This window comes from Oenanthe melanoleuca, chromosome 4, assembly GCF_029582105.1.
Source record: "Oenanthe melanoleuca isolate GR-GAL-2019-014 chromosome 4, OMel1.0, whole genome shotgun sequence".
NCBI classification, from domain to species: domain Eukaryota; kingdom Metazoa; phylum Chordata; class Aves; order Passeriformes; family Muscicapidae; genus Oenanthe; species Oenanthe melanoleuca.
The window spans coordinates 15,832,425-15,858,828 of NC_079337.1; the positions used below are offsets into that span (position 1 = coordinate 15,832,425).

The following is a 26,404-nucleotide window of genomic DNA, read 5'->3' on the forward strand; positions in this document are numbered from 1 at the left end:
ATGACCAAGCCTTGGTGAGATACAGTGCAATCATTCTGTGCCTTGCAGGCAAATGCAAGTGTGTTGTGATACCAAGCCCATGCAAGTGGAGAGGTTTTTGCTTGGAGCTTCATGCAGCTGACACACAGCAATACCACTTGTGGCAAGGCATGGGTCTAATCCTAGGACAGCCCTGGAGCAGGGGGGCAGAGCAGATATCTGAGCCCTGCCCAGTATTTGAATGCAATGGGAGAATGCAGCTGAAGGATATGAGTGTCTACAGGGCAGTATAAGGATAAAAATAAAAAGAAACCTCTTGTTTCAGCCTGACTCCTGCTCCTTCCATCCTTGCAATGCCTGTGTGGCTTCTGAAGGATAAAGTACTGCTGGTGGAGAATCATGATATCCCTTGAAACTGTCCCATCCTTGGTGTGTGGCTGACAGCATCAAGAGACACTTTTAGCAAATTGAGGTGTTGATCCAGTCCGAGGCCATTGAGGAGGATGCAGAAAAGGAGCTGTTATTGTTGCCAAGGAGAAAATACAGCTGCTTAATGTGTGACAAAAACTGCCATGGCTCTGGGTTATGCCAAGCTGACCTGGATGAGTCCCTCAGCTTCCTGATTTGAGGGAGTATTGTGGTGTATCAGAGTGTCCTCATGTGTGGTGGAGGGGCTTTCACATGATGGCATTCACACAGCAGGAGCACAGAGGTGCTGCTGGAAATGATCCCTGGGAAGGGCAGTACCCAGGTCTGTGCATTCCTGGAGGTGGGATGATGGAGGGTATGGGCAGGCTTACCCAACAGAGCCAAGCTCTCCACCACTGATAGCCTCCAGCCTCCTCATTTCCTGCCTGCTGCCTCTCTGCTCTGGTACCCTTCCTGAAACAATTAAGGGGGGAAAAAGGAAACAAAACCCAAAAGCTTGCCCAAACCACTGTCTGGGATACAACTAAGCTTTTTTGTTGGGCTGGAATGAAAGGTTTCCTGTAGGTTCTCGTTGTTTATTTATTTTGCATAGCTGTTTTAAATTGCATTTAAAGAAATATAAAGAAAAATAAGATCTTTGTAAGGAATTTGTTTTGTTTGGAGGAGATTTCAATGGGACAGTGTTGGCTATGTGTTTAAAAATGAAGAGGAGAGAATATTGTTTGAGTGTTGCTTTCCAGTTCTGGTGTGCTTTACATATCGCTTTGTTCAGTATGAATTTGGATAAATAACACATTTGATTGAAACAACTGCCACAAACTCGTGCCTGTGGCTTTGAAGTTCAGTAAAATTGCAGCACCTCTTTGTTTAATTCTGCTAATCAATACAGTTTAATTTTAGAAACATGATGGTTTTGTCATGTCCTTGCCTGGCACAAGGTACACAGAAATAAAACAAATTCTCAGTATTTCCTGGCTTCACCATTCTTTGCGTGCATGTGTTGAACAGGGATGGTGATGCAGTAAACATTCACACAAATGAGAATTGCTCTATAACCTAAGGGTCCTGGACACCAGCCATGCTAGAGGGAGGTGAAGCAAGGATAATTTCCAGGACTGTTTCCATGTGTGACAGATTCATCAGCAGGCATCAGTCAGAATAATTTTATATTTGATTGTGTTGCCACTGGTGAATAAGGGCAGAAGCAGAAAAGACTGCTCATAAAATGGCTCGTGTCTGTCAGCTGAGCCTTTGGAAGCTGTTTTCTGTACTGCTCTAAAGGTGGGGCTTGTTTTACAAAATGTCCTGTCCCCCAGGAGTGCTACCCTAGTCTGGAAGTGCCTCTGCTGGGTGTGTTCTGAATCTGTCAGGCTTTGTGTCTGCTAGGATGGCCTCTTGCATAGCTCTGTGGCTGGTCTCCAAATTTATCACTGCAGAGACAGATATGGCTGGGTGGTGACAAGGCAGGGAAGACTGATGTGATGTTTTCCCCTCATGGGTGTGTTGTGTTCAGGGACCTCTCAACACGCTGCTCAAGTGTTCCTGCCTCCTTTGGTGTCGGAGCAAAGAGCAGGACTGGGCTGGTTTCTAAATTTGGCTCGTGTTGGGTGTCCCCTGCAAGGCATGTGCTGGAATGTCTGTGTGAGGAAGAAATGAAAGAGGAGGGGCGAGCACCTTGCCTTCAGGTAAGGAATGGAACAGTACCTGAAAAAACAGTTTAAAGTTGGTGTGACAGGGTGCATTACAGGCAGGTTTTTAGGAGCTGATCTTCCACTTTTTACATGGCTTATTTGTTTAATTCTAGTCAGCTCAGTGAATTAAACCTTTTCGCTTCACCTCACTTAACTTCTGTGTGCAGAGAGGCCTAAGTAATTGATATGACTTTTGCTTTTTGCGACTGTTATTTTCTCAGGCGTGTTTTTGATTACTGTTGTCTCTGTTGCAGTTGTTTGTTCTTCTGCAAAAAGGGTGCAAAGCACTCGTATTCTGTATGTATTTTATTCCTTTGTCCTCACATCCATCAGTTTGAAAACAAAACCAATAAAAGGGGAAACTGAGAGAAGCAGGGTTCCTTCCTTGTAGACTGTTCTCCTCAAGGGATGGATTCTCATCCATCTCTTAAAAAATATTCACACCAGAAAAGCAATATGTTACTTTGATTTTCCCTGGAAGTAACTTATTTAGAGATGACAGGAGAGTTGTGTCATTGAGCAGCTGAAAAACCAGTGATGCTTGTGGTACTGCATCTCTGCCATTTCTGTGCTTGGCTTTTGACAGAAAGCCTGACTTGCCCAAGGTGTGTGATAATATTCTAGCAAGACACACGAGTGGCATTGTTTCACCAAAAATAACCCAAAATCCTTTTTGCTCCTCATTTCTGGCTGTAGCAGTAAGCAAGCACTTTGGATTTGGTTTGTGTAGCAATATTATGATGTGCCCATGTTTTTGCAGGCTTCTCCTGAAGCCTCTCAGATAGCTGTGTCCGGAGGTACCGGGGGGCTGATTGGCATGCTGTCTTCTCCCTGTCTGCTGGTATTAGTATTCATATCAAAGAAAGCTGTTTGGTTCCCTTTCTCCTGGGCAACTGCAGGAGTCAATCACTGCTCCCTGATGTGAATGGCAACAAAGAGAAACTGTTCATTGATTCAGAGCAAAAGAGCCCAAGTGGGTGCTTTGATTTCAGAGAAACTCTGCCCTGCAAGGGATCTGCAAGGTTAGACTGCCAGTGTTTTTGCAAATTTTGTCCAAATTATGACTCCCAAAGTGTTTTGGCAGTAGAGTGAAAGACAAGCAGGCAGGCCTCATGGATAATTTTAAATTAATAACTATGACTTATATGTGCCACTGTAAGACCTATGATTCCACTGTGAGAGTCAGACCATAATTAAATATCTAACTCTGTAGTGGGGCTATGCTGGTGGTAAATGGGGTATTGACTTTTGGCTCGTATTTTGACTAAAACTACAAACACAATGTAAGGACTTCAGCAAATTCCAATGCCTAAGGTGGTAATGTATTCTGTAAATCAATAATATATTAGTAATAAAAATGACCAAAGCATGCATCCATTAGGAATTCATAATAGAAATTTGTTTAGGTTATATAGTGTATGTATTGATTGCTGCTATTTAAAGATGAAGTATGTCTTTGAAGCAGAGTGCTTATATATGTAACTGTCTACATTTTAAATTCATTTATTTTTATTATGAAGATGGACTTGATAACGGGGAAATACGTATGAATAGAAGTCAGTATTTTATATTGCAAAATGTTATGGGAATATAAGTGTGCTGAGAAGCCACAAGTAAATGTCTGATGTTTCTGAAAACTGAATCTTGGACTTCAGCAAAATAATAAGCCATTTATGTGGCAGCCACTGTTTGCAGCTCCAGGTTTCCAGGTAGCTTAAGTTTTTCTTGGCTTTGTGCCTTAACGTGGAATTGCACACCTGTCCATTTTGTGGTAGAGTGTTTAATGTAACCTGATGTGATACAGGGGTACTGTGTGTAGGCCCTGCTTTGCCTGAGTGGCAGGGACAGATCTGGGGTGCTGCCAGCAGAACACAGACCTTGCTTCTCTGCAGTGCTAGTAACACTGAGAGGCCAGTTAACATCCTAGAATTGCACTAATATGTTAGATAGCCACAGTAGAAGGCTGAATTAAATAAAATTAAAAAAACCCCTAAGACCGATAAACTTACTAAACACATAGTGCCATACCTACACTTTGATCCATCCTTCTAAACTTACTCTGGCTGATCAGTCCAGGTCCAGTGCATCTGCACTGTTACCTTCTGTAATGAGAAAGGATGGAGAAAACGACTCACATGCCATAGCTGCAGTCTTTGTCTCACTGCAGCAAATAAAAACTGTTTTAGATTACACAGATTATGGTTCATTATGAAAACAAAGCAAGCCTCTGACTGAAAATCCCATCTGTTGGTTTGCATTAAGCAATTCCCTTCCTCCTCCTTGCCATTTTTTATTCCTGGGCATTCAAAAAAGCTGTACCAAACCATTTTTTTTTCCTGTTTACAACCACTAAAGGCAGTATACAAACCTTCTCTTTGTGGGTAAGCTTAGCAGCTCTGCATAAAACTGCTTAAAAGCTTACTGGAGGCAAGCCTGTTTGCTTGGGTTTTTTGTTTTGGGGTTTATTGTTGTTGAATTTTTTAGTGTGGGCATTTTTTTGGTTTTTGTGGGGTGGTTGTTTTTTTTTGGTGCTTTTTTTGTTTTGTTTTGTTTTTAGTATAAGTTAATAAATTCAGTGGGTTTCATGCAGCTAAATGTCCCCTTTCTCTTCCTGTTCTCCTTCTCCCAAATCTACATAGATTCTTAAAATACAAAGAAACTGCTATGATCAACAAGCCAGACTGTTTGCACATTAGAGATCTCACCCAGTAATTTGTGAATCAGAATTTGTGTGTTCCAGAAAAATACTCAGTCATTGTTGTGGGACTTAAGCTAATAAGGAACAAATCATATATATATAAGTAAACTGTTCCATGATAAATTGCTCACATGGTTAAGAATACTTACCTCATTTCTTATCTCCATGTATCAGACTTCAGCTTCCAGATCTTGAATCTTGCTTGCCTTTTTCTACTAGATTAAAGAGAAATACCTTCCCTTGGTATTTACCTCTAGACTGAAATAGTCTTTTAGAATAGTTAAACTTTTAGACTAGTTAAACTTTTAGACTAGTTAAACAAACTAAGTAATTTTGGTGGCTCACTTGTTAAACTGGCTTTTCAGGCTTTACTTGATTTTTTTTTTTTCCCCCTTTATTATTTTAAGTTCGTTTGCAAGCCCTTTCAAAGTTTCTGACAAACCCTCTGAAGTGTAGGCTCCACAATGTGTACATACTCCAGGAATGGTCTCATTAACACCATATGCAGGGCAATTTCATCTTCCCACTTGCACTTATTATTCACCCCCTCATTCTTGCAGAGATCGTGCTTGCCCTTTGAGCTGCTGCGAGCGGTTCCAGTTGTTATCAGTTATGGAAACACTCTTGTTCCAGAGTGACTGCATAATGAGCACTCCTTGTGGTCCTACATGGACTTGTATTTGTCTGTGTTCAGGCGTGGTCTGCTCAGGCAGTGTGCAGATCAATCTGCAGAACCAGCAAGGTCCGTGTCATTCCCTAACATTTCATTGCAGATTTGTCAAGCTCTGAGTTTATTTCCTCTCAGATCATCGAGAGGTGTGTTGAATGATTTTGGACTGATGAGGTTCTTGCTGAACTTCCAGAAATGCTTTGGTTGACATGACAGTTCCACATTTACATTAGTTTTTGAGAAGCAACAGCATTTTTCCTGTGTGCAAGTGGACTTACATTCTGTTTTCATGACTTTTTTTTTTTTTTTTTTTTTTTTTTTTTTTTAAAAGCTTGTTAGTAGCAATGTGCCAATGCTAAAAAACAGCAAGGGGACTCCTAAGAGGGATGTGGGTTTCTTACAAACTCCCATTCTGCAGATTGAAAAATACTGGGTGTTTTGCTATTAATATCTTTCAAAATATCTGCTAGAACAGCAAGCATCTCTTTATCACTGTAAATGATGAATAATTCTGTTTTGCCTCTTTCTAAATACAGATTGGAGACAGTTACTGAATATTTGTAGGGAGTTCAGTTTGTGCTTGATAGCTGGTTGTCTTTGACCCACAAACCTTACAAGTTTAAAAATACTGATGCTGCTTTAAAAATTCTGCAAGCGTATTTTTTCTTAGTTTAACGGTCTTCAGTTATTTCATTTGTATTTTGAGCTTTTAGCGCTGCATGTTTGTGTTTCCAAACTGTAATTTGTACTTGTTAACTACACTGCTGCATTTTATTTTTAACTTTTTTTTTTTAAAGTGAGAGTAGACTATTTAACAAAAGAAGCCGTTTCTCATGATTGCAGAGTTGGGGATTTTGTCTTCTGGAAACAGACTTCTCAGTTTGCTGTCTGCATTTTTAATCTTAAATCTTCATTTCTGTTTAATTTTGTGTTAAATATTTTACCTTTGAGGATCTATCCTGGGTAAAACCCTCAAATATTTGTGTTACCAGTCCACACTGTGATCTTTTTTTACTTCTCAAGTAAACTTGGTTTGTGGTTATTTGCTTATAGACATTTGTGTGTTTATTGATGGTGGTGATGGTTTTGTTTGTTTTTTTCTGGGGGGAGTTGGATTTTTGTTTCTTTGGGGATTTGCTTTGGGTTTTTGTTTGTTTAGGGCTGTGGGTTTTTTTTTTTTTTTTTTGTTTTGGTTTGGTTTTTTTTTTTGGGTCTGAGATAACACAGGGCATGAATAAGGGCAAATTTTACAGTGCAACAAAAAGACTGGCTCGACAATAAACTTGTTGAGTGACCATTTGTATTTTGCCCAGGCTGTTACCCTTTGAGAAACTGTTTGGTTTTTTGTTTTTTGTTTTTTTGGGTTTTTTTTACCCTACACGTTTTAGGAGCTTTATTACAGAATAATGGGCGGCAATAGAACTGTAAGTAGAAAAATCTGATTTATTTTATTAAGGTTTTTCCTTGTGCTCCAAAAATTCCCTTGGAGGGACAGTGGCAGCATAATTCTTTCCTCAAATATGAAAAGGGAGCACAATATGATGGAAATATGTAACAATTTTATTCTTAGAAAAAGCAGAAAATTCTAAATGTGAAATATAAATAACTCTAGAAGAACAATGCTTGAAACAGGTACAAAAGGAAATGGATATTATAGAAAGAGGAAGAAGAACTCAAAATGGATCCTTTGTTAAATAAAAGTCAGTTTCTATTTAGAAAGTGCACTTAAATGTACTGCAACATAATTACATTAGAAATGTAGTTAATAATCTCCCAGAAAGTTTTCTGGAAACCTTTCCCTGGTGGTTTTTTTTTTTTTTTGTTTTGTTTTGTTGGTTTTTTTTTTTTTGGTTTTTTTTTTTTTGGTTTTTGTTTTTGTTTTTTTTTTTTTTTTTGTTTTTTTTTTTCCCTCCTAGTTGAAAGAATCCTTCAAAACCCTTTAGGGGGCAAACAGCCCAGGGGATTTGCCAAGTGCCAAGCAAGTGCTTGTTTTTCCAAGAGGCCTTTCTGTGCCCTTCTGCCTGAGCATCCTCTGGTGTCACAGCAGTGCTGGGGCTTGAAAAGAGTCCTGCTCTCTCTGACACCTTATTTATAGGGGAAGGAGGAATGGACTCCTTCATCAGGTTATTTTGTTGAAAATATTTCTTTGCCTTTGGGCCCACTATCTCCCTCTGATTAGGCTGGGCAAATATATCCTGGTTTTTGCTGCCACGGAGATCTGCAAGAGATTTACTTCTTTCATCTACCTCTTGAAGGAGGACAATTTGAAACCAGTCTAGTGATTGTGTTAAAAAAAAAAAAAAAGGATAAAGAGGAAAGGGTTGTCCATCCATCACGGTTGTTTGCAGTGGTTTTCTCCTGCAGCAACTTAGATAATTTTTTCCAGCCATATTTTCATCGAACTGGTGAGCATTGTGCCCTCAAGTGTAGTATCTGCACCTGTTTGTTACTCATGCTGCATGACCATCCTTTCTGTGTGCCACTGTAGCTCCTGTTCCTAATCTGCACACATTTCTTCTTCTCTTTGACGTGTCCTTTGGGGCACAGACCCTCATTTTGTTCAGTTGTGCACATGGATGTCTGCAAAGGAGCCCTGCAGTTTCCCATAGAACAAGTAATGGATCATGATATCCATGCTGCAGGGACTTTCATAAAGTAGGGCTGCCTTTCAACCAGTATAAGGTTTGTGTGGGTTTGTGTTTTTATTTTTTTGTTTGTTTGTTTTTTTTGTGGTGATTTGTTTGTTTTAATTTTTTTTTTTTTTTTTTTACTGAGCACAATGTCTCTGTGACTACTCACACTTCTTATTGCTGCTTTTTAAAATGTTTTTTAGGCTATTGTTAACCACTTTGAGGGCTGGAGTGGAAAATGAATAGAAACTTGTTATTCTGGGTATCCTGGGACATCTCCACAGCTGGTGGGGTGTGGGAGGGCAGGATTCAGAGTGTTTTATTGCAGATAAAAATGCTGCTCTGGATCTGCAATGGCAGGTCCAGGTGGTACCACAGGGTAGCATCCCCTCCCTACTACAAAGCCCAGAAGCTCCCAGCTTCACATGATTTTTCTGGGAACAATTGATATGTTCAGGGCATTTCTGGGAGCCTACAGATGAGCATTACTTTGGATTTGTTTGTTTGTTTGTTTGTGGTTTTTTTTGTTTGGTGGGTTTGTTTTTTTTTTTTTTTACTCATCTTGAGATGGGAGGCAGTATTGTATGCATGTAAGTATAATATTGACAAACACCCATATTTAGCTAGATCATGTTTCTGTGGCAGTATTTACATATATTATATTAGGTGTGCTTAATAACTAAGCACAGTGCTTGCTGTGAGCAGGTGGGCACAATAGGAAGCTTTATCACTCAAGATTATAGTTGTGTTTCCTGTAAGGTGAAACATTTTCTGGAGGCAATTCACTAGTTTTAATGTTTTGCTATTTTCTACTGAGGAGAAAGGGGTACTACAGGCAAAAATATGTGAATTCCTTGAAAATCTGCTTTTATTTCTGAAATATTTCTAGCTGGAGCAAGTGTGCATGTTTCAGTTCATTCTCCAAATTTAATTCTCCTATTGTTCTTTATTTTTAAGATTGAGGGGAAGTATATAAAGTTGGCCACTGTTTAGATGAATGTAAATGCTTCTGAAAAGCTCTTTGAAGCTGCTAGTAACTTCAAGGTGAAAATCTTGATATTTTTAGGTCAAAGGAGGAGGGGGAGTAGCTGTCACAGAGTTTGGGGAGTCATGATTCAGAGGACTGAAAAGAATGGCTTGGCACAGCCCACTTGTAATTCTTGTTAGTGTATCAGCAAAAAAGGGTCTTGGATCTCATGCCCTGCTGTTCCTGGCATGGAGTTCATTATGGCATGCTATGGAAAACCTCATCCAGCAGCTGAGGACTGGGTTATCTTTGTAGGTTACTCACAGGTAATCCACAGTAAGAAGCACCCATTTGTTTCTAAAAATCAGTGACTTTTAAGGTGTATAGAAAACTACACTTGCCACTTTGCCTATTTCATATACATTATGCTCTTCTAGAAGTAGTGCATATGCATAAAAAATAGAATGGAATGCAATTCTGAGAAGTCAAGATCTTAAAGTAGTCTCAGACTTCTTTATAAAACTTTCACAGTTACAGCCAGTGGAAAGAACAAATTCCCTGTTGCTATTTATGGCAGAGACTCAAAGGAGCTGTGATGGCTGAAACACAAAGGAAAATCAGTTATTAATGATCTATGGTTTAGCCATATTACTTCCTTGAGATGGCTAGTCTTTGAGGTCTGGGTAACTTCTTGTAAAATGAACGCTAAAGGTGACATTTTTGGACTTTGATGTAAAGCAGTTGGTTTAAATGGTAAATATTTGGGGCCCCAGACTTTTCTACAGATACTTGAATGACAGGCTCTAACACTTTGGTAGAAGTTCTCTTTTGCCTGCCTGTCTTTTTCTCTGGACAGTTCTCCACATTTCACATTGTTCTCCTTTCTAGGCAGTACGGACTTAAAAATAGATTTACTGCTCTGATAAACAAGTCTGTAAACAGCACAAAGTAATCTTCACTCTGCTGTTCATCATTTCTGTAATAATGCAGATATTTCTACAGGAGCTTTAATGTTCCCCTTCAGAGGCTTTTCAGGGAACTGTAAATCAAAATTAAACTTTAACTTTGCGAAGGTATTACTTGGTAGAAATCTATTATTTGCAGCTCTTCAGCAAAGCTCCAAATACATCCAACCTGTCTGATTTTTGACAGCCTTAAAAGAATTGCTGAACCTGCTGAGTTCACTGGGTCTCTTCTGACTTTTTTTTTTTTGTTTTTTGGGGTTGGTTAGTTATTTTGGTATGGGTTTATGTTTGGGGTTTCCCCCTTCTCTCCCCCCCGCTTCCATTTTTTTCTCCTATGGTGAGATGAAAGTCAAATTAGGGCTGTGTTTAATCTTCAGTGGCATGCTATCTTCAGATTTTGAGAATTAATTTGTGTCTTGGCCTCCTCCAGTTATCCTCATCCTGCTTCCTGTACCCAGGGCTGCCACCTACCCCATTCACTGTGGTACAAGATGCAGAAGAGCACTTGGGAAATATCCATCTAGGCCACCACTAAATCCTACTGAACTCCATTCTAATGGCAAACCTAAACCAGCTCTGCTGGTAACAGGAAAGCCATTCTAGCTTTCTGTTATTTCAGAAAGGGTAGCAATTTAAGCTAGTGTTTTAACAAAAACAAACTATAATTTTAAATGAGTTTATGATATAATATCAAATTGAAAATCATGAACAGATTCTTTTTACTTAATGTTCTTAAGTTAAACCCTTGATGCTCATTTATCTAACTGCTTCTATGATTATACCTGTTATGGTGGTTTATAAAAGTTTTTATATGAGATTAAAAAATTAACCTTACTAATGGCTACAATTAAAATGTACACTGGAGTAATTTGAAATGGGGCAAATTCTTTTATTACTCAAATCCTAGTCTCTTCACCATATTAATTTGTGCTGTTTTAAATTTGAGATAACAAGGTTGTTCTGCAATGTCAAAGCTGCTCTGATTTTGAGTTTTTTGGGGTTTTTTTTTGAGACAGTCGAGTGCCTATTGTAACAACAATAACTTTCACTGGGTAAGAAATAAGTGGCATGTTTTTCCTTACTTAGGACTCCAGTGAAATTTGTGATGTATGGATTTGTAAAAAGGACTGGTCCCTGTGGCTTAGAACCTAATGCTTCCTTTATTGAGAACACAAATGTCTCAGTGTTATGGACCAGGATATAAAAGCCAGATATTTTAATAATATCACTGTTAGGCTGGAGGGCAAGTTTATCATAAGGGTTGGTTAGAGAGATTAAGCACCACAGTGCAGGGCTTTAAACTCAGATACTTCCCCTATCTGTGCACAGCTTTCCTACACTTGAAAGGTAAGTAATTCACATAGAGGAAACCTGTAAATTTAAAGCACATTTGTATCTCAGGATCTAATGTGCCTTTCATTGCAAATTAGATGATCCACTGCAAAGGAAAAGATACTTGGGAATAGTTTTTCTCCTGTGATGGGGCCTAAATATTAATGTACTTGCATTCAGCATCCCCTTGGAGGCCATGTTTTATTTGTCTGTTGTTCTCAACTTCTTGCTTCTGCTTTAATTAAATTCATTAAAGTGACATTTAGCTCAGGCTGGGACTGTGCTTCTGACCTCTGATTTGAAGGTAGGTTGTCATGTATTTTTGAAAAGCACTCTAAATTCAGCCTCCCTTCCTTCTAAAAATCTTGTGCTTTCTTCCTATGACCTGAGCTAACCTTTTCTGAGCTGATTCAACTCTATCAGCCCAGCAGAAATCCCCTCTTTCCCTTCTCCCCCCGCTGGTTTGGTTTCTTGGTGAATTATTGAGTTGACCTGCCCCACAAAGGGGGATGCAGATTCCACAGCACACTTTGCCCACTGTCTCTGAGTTTCTCTTCTCTAGGAAGCTACTGAGAGATTCTGAGAGAATCTAATGCTTCTTACTCATCAGGAGAGCTTTTACATTTGAGTGTAAGGGTTTGGGAATGTAAGGGGAGAGAATAAAGATATTTATCAGCTGAGCATGGCAAAGAGGTGAGGAGTATTGGTGGTATGAAAAGTGAGCAGTAGAATTACCCCAGGAGGAAGCTGTCTGGTGCTTAATCCTCTGGCTGCTGTCCCTGGGCTTTTTGGGCATCCAGAGGGTGGTGGAAAAGGCCAGCTGTTTGTCCATCACTCTTCTGAGATGTTGGTGCCTAGAAATGTGGAAGGAGATCCATCATGGAAATAAAAAGTGCTTTCCATGAGGCTTATGCATAGAGACAAAGGCTTGCTTCAGAGATGTTCAGTGTAGGACTTGGCTTGCTTTTGACATGTTTTATTATTATCCATTATTAACTGTTGGTATCCATAGTTGTGTCACCTTGGAAAATTCACTGATTGTGTGTGAATTTTGGCAGTCCCTACAGAAAATCCTCTCTGTGTTTGCTACAACCTTCTGTGTATCCTTTTAATTGTGGGGGAGGGCATCAGATATAAACTTACAGATGAACATCTACTATTTTCACTCATAGAAGCTCTGAGCAAATCCCTAGCAGATGCCCCTTGTGTGTTGTAATGGAGATAGAGTAAGCAATTTATGGAACCATAAGATAGTTGACCTCCACATAAGCAGCACAGAGAAGTATATGAGGATTTTCTGTTCCTTAGCTTTTCTTTGGTTGCTTTGGCTGGGGTATTGCCCGGCCTTCTGCTTCTCTTCTGTCTTTTTTGTATGTTCCATCCCACCATGTCAAAAGATGCTCTTTCAGTTTGTGAAGTCTGTTTGTAGCTGGCTGTTTGCTGGGTGAGGGGGATCAAGGTGAAGGTGACCAAAGGAAAGTTGCAAATTGCTTTTGATCTCATCTGTAAAATAAGAAAGCCCAAGATGATTTGGGAGGATGTGGGTATTTGATTCATGTGGGGAAACCAAAGCTGAAGCCACACGCTTCACTTTCTGAGGATGCATTCAATTCTCTTCCTTTCCATGGCAGATTTTAGAGTGCTTAATGGGGGAGATAAGATAATGTTCCCATTTTGATTGATGGGACAGCAATAGCTGAGGCACACAGGGTTGAGCTGGGAGTGGGGACCAGGGCTGTCCAGCCTTGCTCTGCTGATGGCTTCAGCTCTTTTCAGCCACACTGGCTGCTTTCAGTCTTCATTCTTTCCCCAGGGAGCTGGATATGGATGTTGCAGGCATTTGCTGCAATGTCTTGGCACCAGCCTTTGTCTGTAGGATGCACCTTTCCTTAACCCCACTGCAGGCTGAGAGTAGAAGAAAGGCTTTTCCACCCTGTCCCTCTAGAAAAGACAAAGTTGTTTGTTTTGGTTTGGATTGTTTGTTTTTTTTTCTTGTCAGCATCTGTAGAGAAACTGGGGGGAAAAATGATATTTCCATATTTGTATATTAGTAATAAGATTTCGGAGAACTTTGGACCAACCAAGCTATTTTAAGCTTGTCAGAACTTAGTTGGTATTTGTGAAAATACTGGGAAATTGGAGTATTGGATGCTTGAGAAGTGTTTGTTTTCACCATCGTTAACTCAAGCTTTTGCTTGTTACTAATATTGTTACTGAGATTAGAGGCCAGACATAATTTGGATTAAGGAAAGGAGAGAGAAGAAATACTGAGCAATGTCTGCATGCTGCAAACAAATGCACTAAGGAGACTTTATATCCTAATAGGGAAAAGTAGAGCCCTGGTTTAGAAAAAGCCCTTCAGAAGCCCTACAAAGCCCATTGACTCATTGACTGAAAGGGATTTCCACTCCTACCCACACCTGAGTAGGCTTGAGAATAAGGGGAGAGGAACTTATTTTTATTACTTTATGTTTTTTTTCCCCACAGAGCCAAGGTGAACTGTGGGAGTATTAAATACTGCAAAATTACAAACACAGAAGCATTCTTTCAAATTACTAGGAAACCTCTTCCCCCAGCATGCTCTGTTTGCACTTGGGAACAGTAAGTCAGATACTTAGCTGGGCAGACCAAATCATATACAGAGCTTGTGAAAATAATTATCTCTACAATTCCAGCTTTTGTTTCACGGCCCTTAAATATGCACTGAAATTTCACTCTGAAAATCCTGAGCCAGAACATGATTTTGCTGGGAAAATTGCATATAAAACCTAATTAAAAGCATCAACCCACACTTTTCTTTTAAAAGTACATCTACTACCATCACGCCTCTAAATGTAACAGAGCTCAACAAGTCTCTAGCAGCCAAGGAGACACGTAATTTAAAGGCTATTTCGGCATTTGATTAAGCACACAGTGATAACTACAAGCCCGTGCCCTGCAGGCATGACAAGAGGCAATTATGTTCTGAGGTCAAAAGCGAGGGGGAGAAAAAGCACAAGATTTTGATGACTTACTTAATTTTCCAGCTCCTGAAATTAGCAGAGACAAAGGAGTTCTAAATCGCCCAGATAAAATCCTGTCATTATCTGTTGCCTTTTCACCCTCTGCTCTCACTTTGCCCTGCAGAAGCTCAGGAGGATTATTTTCCACCAAATGGCCGCACTTAAAAAACTCAAGTTGGCACACATTTAAACGTTAAAGAATTTGAAAAACACTCTTTTTAAGTTCTGTATTTAGATGGCTGTCTGCACATAGGATCCTAGAAAAAGACACCTGTTTTTCAAAGTAGTGAGCAGCCATCAGCTCCTCTTGACTTCAAGCCAACTATTAGGTCACTTATTTAGGAGATTAAATAAGGAGCTCAGTGAGAGACTGTGAAGATAGGGAGCTGCACAAAGAAGAGAGAAGTGTATTAATGAATTAATACAATCGTGCTGTGTATTTCACAGATGGGCTTTGATGTATCTTGTTTCACAGCAAAAAGCAAAACGTCTTTGCTCCTTACAGGAAAACCAGTAAAAATGATTAAGTAAGATTATCATATAGGGACACAACAACAAAAAATGTGTTTACAAGGAGATAAACAGCCAGGCTCTAATCTCCCTTTGCAGTATTTATTGCAGATACTGGAGCAGGAAAAAAAAGCCATGCAGAGCGAGTGATTTGGTGGACAATGGCAGGATGGAAAACATTTGCCTATTGCTTTAGGAGAAAGCACGATAGGAGGTCATGCTGTATTTTACAGTATTCAGCTGCTTCTAGTTTTTCCAGGGTGTTAAATTTTTTATGCTTTTTATCCAGAAAATAAATGTAAATGTTGACTCTCTCATACCACAGGGAGGTGTCTGTAAGTGAAAGCTGTCCTTCTTACAGCAAGCAGTCAAGTGAATATGTGGAAAGCAAAAAGGTGAATTCCAGGAACTCCAAAACTGCATCTAGAAATGTTTGCATCTGTCCAGAGATTCTTTACTGGAGAGTACAACATAACCTGTTATTTTGGTCAAGGGGTGTTTTGGGGGCATCCTTGGAACTGGTATGCATGCAATTTTAGTAGAGGAATGCTGTAAAATCTCATGTACAGGAGACACACCCATGATACTAGAAATGTGTTCTCATTTGACATAGAGAAATGTCTTTAATGATTTTGTAACTTGCTCTTAGTAATTCTTAATGTGCTATTTCCAGCATAACACGAGAATTGAGGTTAGCTGCATTTGTACAGTATTGCTCTTAGACAAATACACCATGTTTGTATGAGTGAATTCTCAGAAATTTACTTTTTGTGATTTTAAGCAGGGTTTTCCTCAGCTCTCAGGTGTTTAATGTCTTTCTTTGATATCGAATAGTTACTGAAAAACCCTAAAACATAGGAATTCAGAGCAAAAATATACTTTCTGAATTGTGTGGCTCAGAAGTTTGTATTCTGTAGTGGGAACTGAAAAAAGTAAAGTAGTATTAGTAACTCTCTTTGCCCTTTGTATAGCCTGTGTTAACCTTCCAGGGAAAAAGATCCAAATTGCCCAAGGACTGGGCCAAACCATAGCTCCAAGCAGCTAATATTGCCTGCAAACCTCATTTTGTCATTTTTTTGGCAGTTAACAGGAGTCATCTAAGCACATGGCAGGAGGAGGGAGGGCCCTTGGCCTCAGCATTCTGCCAAAAGCTGCTAGAAACCTTCTGCCTCCCATGTCACCAATCTGCTCAGGTTTAGCACAGAGCAGGCTTGAGAGGCGAGCTCGCCACAGCTCTTCTCCAAATCAGAATCCTGGCACCAGAAGGTTTTTGGTCAGCACTGGCTTTCTGCCACAGAGTCCAGTGTTTGACAGAGCAGGGCTTGCTGCAGGCTTCTGTGGACAGATCCCTGTAAGCAAACTTAGTACCTCTTGGAGCTGTTTGCAGGGCAGGCTGAACTTGCTGGGCTCTGCTGACTCTGCTTTTCTGGCTGGCTTATGTCTTCTCTCAAATGTTGTCTCTAGCATTGTCCCATCCTTCCTCCACTCACCTTGACTGGTGGTATCAAGCCAAGGGTAGCAATGAGGCAGTGCTCCTTAGAGATTCATGTTTGTCCTCCTCACTTTCCTCCTCCTCTGTAACAGGAGAAGTTGGTGGCAGTGAGAATGTATTGCATTACACAAATGTGTGGTGCAATGTGAGCCCAGGGCAAAAGCATTTCTCCAGGGAAGGAGGACATCTCAAGTGATCCAAGCCCTGAAGCTGTGCTAATTGTGCAAGCTATTATTCAAGAATAAGCACATGCCTGTCTTGGGAGTTTGGCAATTAGTCCAGAGAGGGTCTGATATCAAAGTAATCCCTGCAGATGTACAGAAATTGGAATCTGAGAATCTGTCCAGTGATACATAAGTGAGACAGCTGACAATAATAGAAGGATTCATGGAAGTCAATTTGTTGGATTGCTGCCTGACATACAGGGCAGCCTTGGTATGGCCAAAATGGTATTCTGAGAAACATCAATATACTCTTATTTTCCATAAGCAAACTTGGTGTGCGTGTACCTTGGGGAAGTTTTATGGAACAAACCAGCAGAACGTTGGATGGGATATTTTGTTTAGCGGGAGGGTATTTTGGTGTTTTTATAATGGGGCCAGGAGGAAGGGGAGATGTTGAAAGATGCCTGGTATCAGATAGGCCATGGATCGATCTACTGGAGGCTTAAACCTCTGTCACCATCCCATCGAGACAGGCTTGGGCTGTATGTTGAGTTTTGTGGTTGGAAGTGTACAAATGTAGCTGGGAGGGCACATCATCCCTATATCTGGAAACCTCTTTGGTGTGGGTGAGTTTTCCTCCTTGTGGAATAAAGGAGGAAAGGAGTTGGCTTTTATTTCAGTTTGTGCCTGGTGTGCTAGGCTGGGAAACAAGTATTTGGTTCCTAGCATCATCATGGATTTCCCATGAGATCCTCTGGAAGCTGCAAAACCCTTCTGTGGCTGAGTTGAGAAAGACAATGTGTAGCTACTTCATGTGAATATTTGGGGATTAATATACTCACGTTCGTCAAGCTGTTTAAGATCTTTGGATCAAAGAAGCTGTAAAGATGGGAAATACAATTGCTTGTTGTCAAGTGACATTGTTTACTAATACTTCAGGGCTTTGTTTTCAAGGCATCTCAAAGTGTGTTTCTTTTTTTTCTTTTGCAAACTGTAGCCTGGATTTCTTTTAAAACAGGTAAGATTTCCGAGAGCTCTTTAATTTCACGAGTGTTTGCCAGCTATTTGACTGTCTAGGCAGATCCAATGCAAAGCTAAGACTGGTGTCCCATAAATTGGCCTTTCCATGGAAAGTATCACTGCAGGGCCCAAACTTTGGGATGCTTGCCAGAACCTGCAGGCCATCCCCTGGCATGCTGCAGGCTACAGCAAAAGCCTGCATTGGGCTCACTAGGATCACTTTTTCTAAGGGCTAAGAAAAGGACCAGGAGCAATACAGATGTTATTACATCTGCTGTAGGACAGGTGCAATCTTGCTGAGCAGGTGGGATCCCGGTGCTTGGATTGCTTGTTGTCATAAAATTTTCTTTGCTTGTTTCAAGTACAATGTAGGACTGTAATTTTATATATCAAAGCCAACTAGTTTTTCACCTGGTAAGTAGAAATAATAACAGTGCCATAGTTGCTATTTAGCGATTTCAATGACGGATTTGTAAAGTCTTATATGAAAGGGATCTGTAGCTTGTTTTTAAAATGAGAAAATTGAGTCACTGAGTGGAGAAGTGATTTCTCTGGGCAACCAGCAAGCCAGTGACCGGACCCCGTTTTTGCAGATCTTATCTGAACGGTACCAAACTATGTCAGCGCAGCACACGGCTGTGAGCTGCTGCTGAACGTGATCCCGCCTGTGATCTCCTCCTGACGGCGTTTCTGTGTCAATCCCTGCAGCTTTCAGCCGTGCCCCAGTGCCCATGGCTGTGGTCCGGAGGGAGCTGTCCTGCGAGAGTTACCCCATCGAGCTGCGCTGCCCGGGCACAGATGTCATCATGATCGAGAGCGCCAACTACGGCAGGACCGACGACAAAATCTGTGACTCTGATCCTGCTCAGATGGAGAATATCCGCTGTTATCTGCCAGATGCCTATAAGATTATGACTCAAAGGTACCGTGTTTAATATTCTTTGTTTGCTGACTGGTGGTTTTTTTAAGCTGGAGTGTACACACACAGTTTGCGTGTGTGTGTTTGCAGGAGAAAATGCAGGTGCTCAGGCTGGGTGTATGTGCACAGAATTACAGCTATCATTGCTCAACTGTGGGTTTAACCCAGTTGGTTTAGCATCACACAATATAAATAACATTTCCTGTCAGTACTGCTCATCAGTCATCTTGATTCTCACCGTGTCCCAGTTTTCCCTCTGAAATACCTAAATATCAAGGCTCTTAATGAATGTGGAAGTGGAATCTTTCTCAAAATGCATATTCACTAGTTTTTGTGCTGTGTTCTGACAGAAGGCCAGTAATCTCCTTGAAATAATCAATATTTTGTGTTCAGAGTAACAGTTACAGTTTTCAAAACACAAAGAGGTGTCTGCGTCCTTCCTTGCGTTGCCAGGCTTAGTTTTAGAGAGGATCTGAATTTCCAGTCAAACACTGCTATTCTCATTTATGAATTGCTAAATTTCTGTATAATAACTGTAGCTGTTAAGTGTGGCTGCTGCATTTGGAAATGGTAACTGAGAATACAGTTAGACATGTAGACAGACTCCTGTCTGGATTGCAGAGTCAAGGCCTAAGTTTATTCCGACCTAGAGGTATCATGGTTATGAAAAGCCTCTTAAATGTTGCTGAATTTTTAAGGATATTTTCTGGCACAAGTGGTGTTGTGGGAAGGATTCATAAGTCACAGCTCTCAATGTGTAATTGAATTCGGTAATACATTCCTAATACATGAATAATTATTTAGTGCATTTGACTGTTAATTAGTAATAGAGATTAGTATTTCAAGGTATTAATGATGGCATTGGCATAGGCAAAGTGTTGCTAATTGATGTCATGACAACAGTGTTTGGGTCCTAACAGTGACCTCATGGCTTAAAGCAGTGCAGGGTTTTAATGGAGTATCTTGCTGTTGTTTGCTGTGAAATGCTTTGCACTAAAATGGGCTGGTGTGAGCAACATGAGTTTCAGCTGTGTTTCACATGCTAACTGCTGTTTTTGACTTCCCTTGAGAAACTTGCTCCATGTTGAGTATTTAGGTCTCAAAATGTTGAGAAATCTCGTGAGAAATGTCCCCACTGCAGCACGTGGCTCCTCTAAGGTCATTCATTAAGTTGGATTTCCTTGCCTAGCTGGTCGAAGTCTTGTTTATAGGGTTGTGCCAGCTGACATTTTTGAGAGAAGTGGGAAGGGTAACAACGTGCCATCAGCCAGTCCCTTGGATTTGGTGTGGTTTTAGTGGAATTACTGTAATTCTCCTGCTCAGGTTGTTAGTGGCTTCAAGCAGAAACCCTTAATCCTCTGCATATTGGCAGAATAAAGCCATGTCATCTCCTTTGTGGCCCGTTACAAAGTATTAATATTTTTAGATATATATGCATTAGTGTCCTCCAGGCAGCAGCTCCCGAGCCAAATGCAGAGCTGTGCAACCTTCTGGTCAGTCCCTACATGTAGCAAGTCTGCAATAAACATTGGCCCTTGGGTCAGGGAGGACACATAATCATCTTCTGTGCCCCTGGCACTGCAGTGAAAACTTCTGGTGATTACTCACCTCCAGGTATCATCAGTGCAGGCTCAAGTGGCTTAGCAGAGACTTAGCAGGGAAGCTCATTTCTTACATTTGGGCAGAAAGTGGTGCTGGAGAGGATGGACACTCAAGGGAGGGAAAGGTGTGGAGTCCTGTTATTGAATACTGTTGGGTTTCTTGAAAATAAATATAGCCTGATGTAAAAAGACAGGTAAAAAAGGGGAAAATATTCTACTTTGCATTGTTGTCAATCTCATTTCTTTTTTTAAGTCTCCATTAATTCAAAGAGTTGAAACAATTTAAAAATAAAGCCATTAAAATGAAATATGTTCTTAAGATGCAAACCAGTCTGTCAGCTCACAGCTTTGAGTACGCTTTACAGCTGAGCCTCTGAAAAAAGGAGTTTAAAAGGAAAATTGCGACAGCCTAGTAGTTGTGGCGCTAACTATGGCATTTTCTTCTGAAAACCTCTACCTGCAAAATTAATCAATTTAGCAGTATTTGGGTGTATTTGCAGAATAATGCAGTTTCTAACACAGTGAGCCTGTCTGCTAATGCTGCAGGGTGGGGGAGCAGCTACTGAGAGCTGAAGATTGTCATGACAGTGAAACCTGCATGGTAATTGAAGCTCTGTGTATGGCAAGAAAAGTGGTATGTGCAGTGTGTGCTTATTCTGCATTGATTAATTATTGCATTCATAAATACACAGTCCCTTTGTAGGCTCTATAATAAGTTGTCTCACTACTGGCAGATTTTAATCAGCAACACTGCACAGCCAACTTGGACACATTCCGGCGTGGCTGTGGGGAGGAAGAGAGGGAAAGATGGGAAGGAAAGTGTGTGTGAGACAGAGGTGGTGTTAGTGTGTGAGCTCAGGCTGTGAGTGAGCAGATTTATGGTAGAGATTAGTGATTGCTCCCCCAGCCCACCCCATCTGAAAAAAACCTGGAAAAAACCCCATAAACCAACAGCCTGAACTGACATGTTCCTTTCTTCTGTATGCTTATATAAATTAATTTTTGTAGATGACTATGTAGGTTATTTTGAAAGGGAAAGGCATAAATCTTATGGTGTGTTTGTGGAGCCCCCTAAGCAGAGGGAACACAAGGAGTTCTTGCTGCAAGTATTCCCCTGAAACTCTCTACAATCTTGGGAGTATTGCTTGGAGTAAAAACATCTTGTAAGGAGCTATTTTATAGGACATTAAATCTCTGAGGCCTATTTTAGTTAGGTTTTATTTTAATTTTTTTATTTTGCCAGCTCCTCCTTCAAACATCTGAGCAGCTGTTGTCCATAACGCTCAGAAAGTGTGCTTTATGAACTGAAGTTTTTCTGATATGATTAGGAAAAAAAAAAAAAAAGTAGCATGTTTGCTCTGGAGAAGCATCTTTGCAAGGCCTGTAACAAATAATTAAATTCTAACCATGCCCACTGTGAACTGTGTGCACTGTGCCATGGGAGACTTTGCTATGTCCTCCCTTGAGCGACTGTGCCACAAAATTAACATATCATCCATTCCAACAGCCAGGGTTCTCTGTGAACAATAGGGAAAAGTGGCCTCCTATTCCCATAAGAGTTGTCTTTGTTTTTATAGTGTTAACACAGTTTAGTATATTAAAAATACCCTAAAGGAAAAAACAATAGCTTTTGGTGTGCTTTGAATTTCCTGTTGATGCTTCCCACCAAGGAAGCATCCTGGGTTGAAAGCAAGTCAGGTTTCTGCATGTGTGTTCACAGAACTTTGTGCTGTCAATACCACCTTTGCATTTAACTTTGAAGTTTGGAACATTCTTTTCTGTAGACTTTAACCTCAAGTGTTAAGAAGGGTGAGCAGGAGCAGTAGGAAGTACCTGACATATAGGTACACATACACAGAGCACTTCTATTTTTTGCCCTAAAGGCGAGAGCAAGGGTTTCCTTTTGCTTTTTGGGTCCTTGTGTACCCCAGCCATCATCTGCTACTCTTAATCTGGAGGAAGGAAAGGAGGGATGGAATAATGAGGCAGAATGACAAAACCAGCAGGCAGAGCAGAAGAGACGGGAGAAATGTTCACAGGTCTCAGCAGTTGTTCTCAAGATCAAAGCAAAATTCTTTCTGCCCTGGAAGATGTGGAAGGCTCTTGCTGGGGAACTCTCATCTCTCTGAACAGCACAGAGAGCCCAGTTTGCAAAGTAGGCAGTGTTTGCCTTTTGCCACAGCAGAACCATGCAGAGCTCTTGTATGCTGTGCTTACCACTCCTGGCTTGGGGATGAGGGCTGCTGAAAGCTGCTCAGCTGTCTCCTCTCTTCTCTCCTGAAGGGAGGCACAGCTGGGAGGTACTAGATGTCCTGCTGGGCCTGAAGCAGCCTAGCTGAGCTAATTTCCTTAAAGTTTGAGTCTGATCTGCATGGCTTGTCCCTGTGGTTTCAGTGTTGACATCACTGATGACGGTTGCAGGTCAAGACTTAAAGGGAAAAAAAAGTAGAAAAAGTGCAAGACTGCAGGAATGTAAGACTGTGGTCAGCTGCTCTCAGATTTCCCTTTAGTTTCATCAGATGTGAGAAGGGGCACTCACAATTCTCTTGGTAGTTGGAGGGATGGTAGCAGGCACTTTGCACAGCATAGGGGAGAATAAATAAATTGAATGAAGCAGCTTGCATTACACTGCAAAGATTTTTCATCTCCTGAAGGGCTGTGTTTTGCTAATGTTTTTGGTTGATGACCTGAAAAATGCGGGAGTCTGAAATGAAGGCCATTATTATTGTAATAATATTGCATCTCATGGCGTGCTGTTATTGATGTTATCATCTCCTGCAATTTTCAAACCACTTCTCAAATGTCAGTGATCTGCGCTTGCATTGGGAAATAAAGAGGCAGGATTACCTGTATTTTACAGATCATTCACGTTGGTCATTCATAAAATGGCCACTGGTTTTGAACAGATTGGTTTTGGGATGTTCTTGTGGAGTCTTTTGTATTTAGTAGCTTGTTGCAGTGGGGAAGGTGCAGAGGGCAAGGAGAGCTACAGACCTGGAGGCTCTATACAGCCAAGGCCATCAGCAGGACTGAAGGGGATGGCTTCAGCTGAACTGCAGTGCAGTTGTGTCAGGCTCTACAAAATTAATGGCATATTTCTTAGAAAACAGCCCCCTGCTTAGATGCTGTCATCACCTCTGACTCAGATACTGAATGCCCTGTTTGGTAGGAACCCCCCACCATCCTCCTCTGCATCCTGAGCACATTCTGCTAAGACTGCCAAGATACTACTCATTTTTCTAAATTTGTTACCACACAGATGGCTTGAGAAGTACATTTCTGAAGGACTGAGATACTGCAATGGGAAGCTAGGCTTTCTGGGAAGCCTCAGTCTGGCGCTTTGAGATCTCCACGTGAAAAGCATCAATATGGAAAAACACGAATGTTTCAGTTAAACAGTTTTTGTAACCAATAGAAATCAATGGGGAATACTGAAACTCACGTTCCCTGGATTCTGATTTTAAAGGTTAGAAAAGAAGCCTCACCACTTGGTTAAACCATCTATTTTCTCACCATGTGGAAAGATTTTAAAATGAAGGGAACTCTATCTCACCTGAGCCTTGACCCTGGGACAAGGGTACATATGCTATATTACTAAGACAGGGAAAAAATAAAAAATAGCCAAACAACAACAGTTATTCCTAGTGGGGTTTTGTGCACTGGGCTGTTGAATCACTCTAAAGTAGGTTGCTACTTCCCAGCCTACACAGACTTAATTTATCCTACCTCTTCCTTTCCTGAAAATGATGTCAGAGTAAATTCTTAAAGTGACAGCCCCTTGGAATTGCCCTGGTACCCTAGGAAATAATGGTTTGCCAGCTCAGATATCTCAGATGATTGCAGCTGCCATGGTAACACATGAGGAGGAGGCAGTAGCTTCTGAAGGTAATTAGGTTCCAAACCATGGAAGGCTCTGTAGATCAAAAATAGTGCTTTAGGCTTCCCTCGGTGCCAGTTGGTAGCTGTGGCCAGCTGTAAAACACCTCACTTAAAATAAATAAATAAATAGGTGGTTGTACTGTGCTGTGGCTGTTGGGTTTTGGTTGCTGTTAGTGTGACTCCAGTGCATTGCCATTTGGGAAAATCCAGACTTGAGCTGAGAGAGCAACATGCAACCAAGCAGCCCCTGTGGCCAAAGGGAAAGGTGGGCATGTTGGAGGAGTTCATCTTTGCTGTTCTCCAAGTTTCAGTTTTTCCAGGTATTTTGTTTTGTTTCTTTCCAGTCCAACCCCAGCCTTAGCTGACACAGAGAAGACACAGGATAATCTCTTGGGCACATCATACCTCAATGGCCTCAGAATCTCTGAACACATGATGTGCTGAAAACCATGAAGGGAAAATCCAGGTTTATTACTGAATCCATTACTTCACCAGTGTGAAAGTGGCCACCTCCAGCCTATCAAGGGAAGGAACTGGCCACAGCCCTTGGCAGCCTTTCACATGTACGTTTTGCCAGTGGAAGAAGACCTATGTGAAACATACTCCTGTCATCTGTTTTTATTCTGAGTGTTTGAGGCTTGTTGAGAGCAGCAGCTCAATTGTTAACGTGGGAGGAAGGGGTGAGCAAGGAGGGATGTGCTGCTGGCAGCAGAGTCCTGGAACCACAAACAGGGCACTCAGGAAAGATGTAGCTTTAGGCTTGTGGGTTCTCTGCTTTTGCTGAAACAGGCTTTGTACCATGCCAGCATTATCTGAAGTGCCCAAAGATCTAAGTTTAAAGCCAGGCATCTGCATGCTTCCTATGGCACCTCCTGTCCATAGCTGAATGATAAACATCAAAGATGATTTTGCTCAGTCTTCCTGCATCTTCCATCCACCTGAATGTTTCAGTTATATGAGGCTGTCACAAGCATTGGCCTTCAGATGCTTGGTCTTTTTGTCATGAGGCTTAAATCTATGTAAAACACTGCAAGATGGTTTATAAGATAGTCTATAAAGTTTGTTCAGGCTAAGTGGACTTATACTATCTTAAGAGAACAAAGCAGAATTTTCTTTGGATTAAAAGATGTGTGCACGCTCCTTCTCTGGTTGGTTTTGTGGTTAGGAATAATGTCTGAAGAGCTGTGAGGTAAGATGGCTTTGAAGTAATGCATCTATATCACTTTCTTTTGCTTCTTTCTTTCTTCATGTACAAAAGGGCTCAGTTAGTCTGTACCTGAGGTCGAAATTGGGTTTATACACGGGGGATTGTCTATTCTCTAGGACATTTCAAAGCTTTCATTCAGCACATTTTTGACTGCATCGTTTGTAGAATCTTTGGAGCTTGTACTCCATATTCTGTTCCAAGATGTGTAAAACCAGCACTGGCTTTTACCCCACCCTCTGTGTGTGTAGTCCTGGGATTTCTGTGCCTCTCTGCAGGGCTGGAAGCGCTCCCTGCAGACCTCCCTCACCTTTGCACGCTTGCAATTTGGCATCCACAATGTGGCTCTGCGTTTTCTGTGATCACTCTGCTGATACCAAATGCAAACATGCAAAAGATGCCCATTAGACACAAACCATGTGCTTGCCAGCATTGAAAAGATGGACTGACACAGGCAGTGTTCCTGGATGATCAGTTCAATGTGGTCCTTAAATGTAGGTGTGCCTTTTGTTAGAGGGATAAACTGAAGTTTATTTCAACCTCTTTGGGAAATAGAAGGAAGGAATGGCAGTTACTGGAAGCAGTGACCCACAAACAGGTTTTGCTGCCCATTGTAATTCAGCAGAAGGTTTTTATGTATCAGTAAGTGGAGTGCATAAGAAATGCCAGGCCACATTTGTGATGTAAAGAAAGGGCAGGATATGGAATTTGATTAGAGCCATCTTCTATGCATTATGTATAAGATAATACATTGGTGTCAGTTATATGGAGTAGAAGCCTTAATTCAGCTTGAGTCCTGCTGACATCGTAAACTGGGAGACAGGGAGTGGTTTATGGGCAGTAGTGGAGTCTCCAGACTGAATTATGGCCTCAGCATTCAGTCTGTTACCGAGAGTTGCAGTTGGTAGCAGGCAGTATATTACATGCTTTTACCCAGAGTAGGGCTGGTGACAAGGAAGGGAAAAACTTTATCACAGAAACACTGTGAGAAATGGAGGACTGAGTTATGGGCAAGACAACAATAGAAAACTATAAAAATAATGCAGGAGAAGAAGGGAGGATTTTGAGCTGGCCAGAAGGAAAGATGGCAAAATGGGAATAGAGTTTCCCCACAGGGTCACTAGTTTACCCCTGTGCTCAGTCCTGCCTCCCTCAGGGCAGGGTCTGGCATCCCATAGTGGGCAGGGACTAACTCTGCCACTCCCATGACTTTTCTTGTTCTTGATCCTTTATAGTTAGACATTACATTTCA

The 26,404-nt window shown here is 41.1% G+C and overlaps 1 protein-coding gene across 7 annotated transcripts in view; it reads left to right on the top strand.

Moving 5' to 3' along the window:
* Nucleotides 1-26,404, top strand: part of ADGRL3 (adhesion G protein-coupled receptor L3) — a 480,889-nt gene that overhangs the window by 205,159 nt on the left and 249,326 nt on the right. For all 7 annotated transcript variants that reach the window (XM_056489462.1, XM_056489463.1, XM_056489464.1 and 4 more), the window contains exon 4: nt 18,258-18,471. In XM_056489462.1, the coding sequence (XP_056345437.1) occupies nt 18,258-18,471 (214 nt within the window). The remainder of the gene's footprint in view (nt 1-18,257; nt 18,472-26,404) is intronic.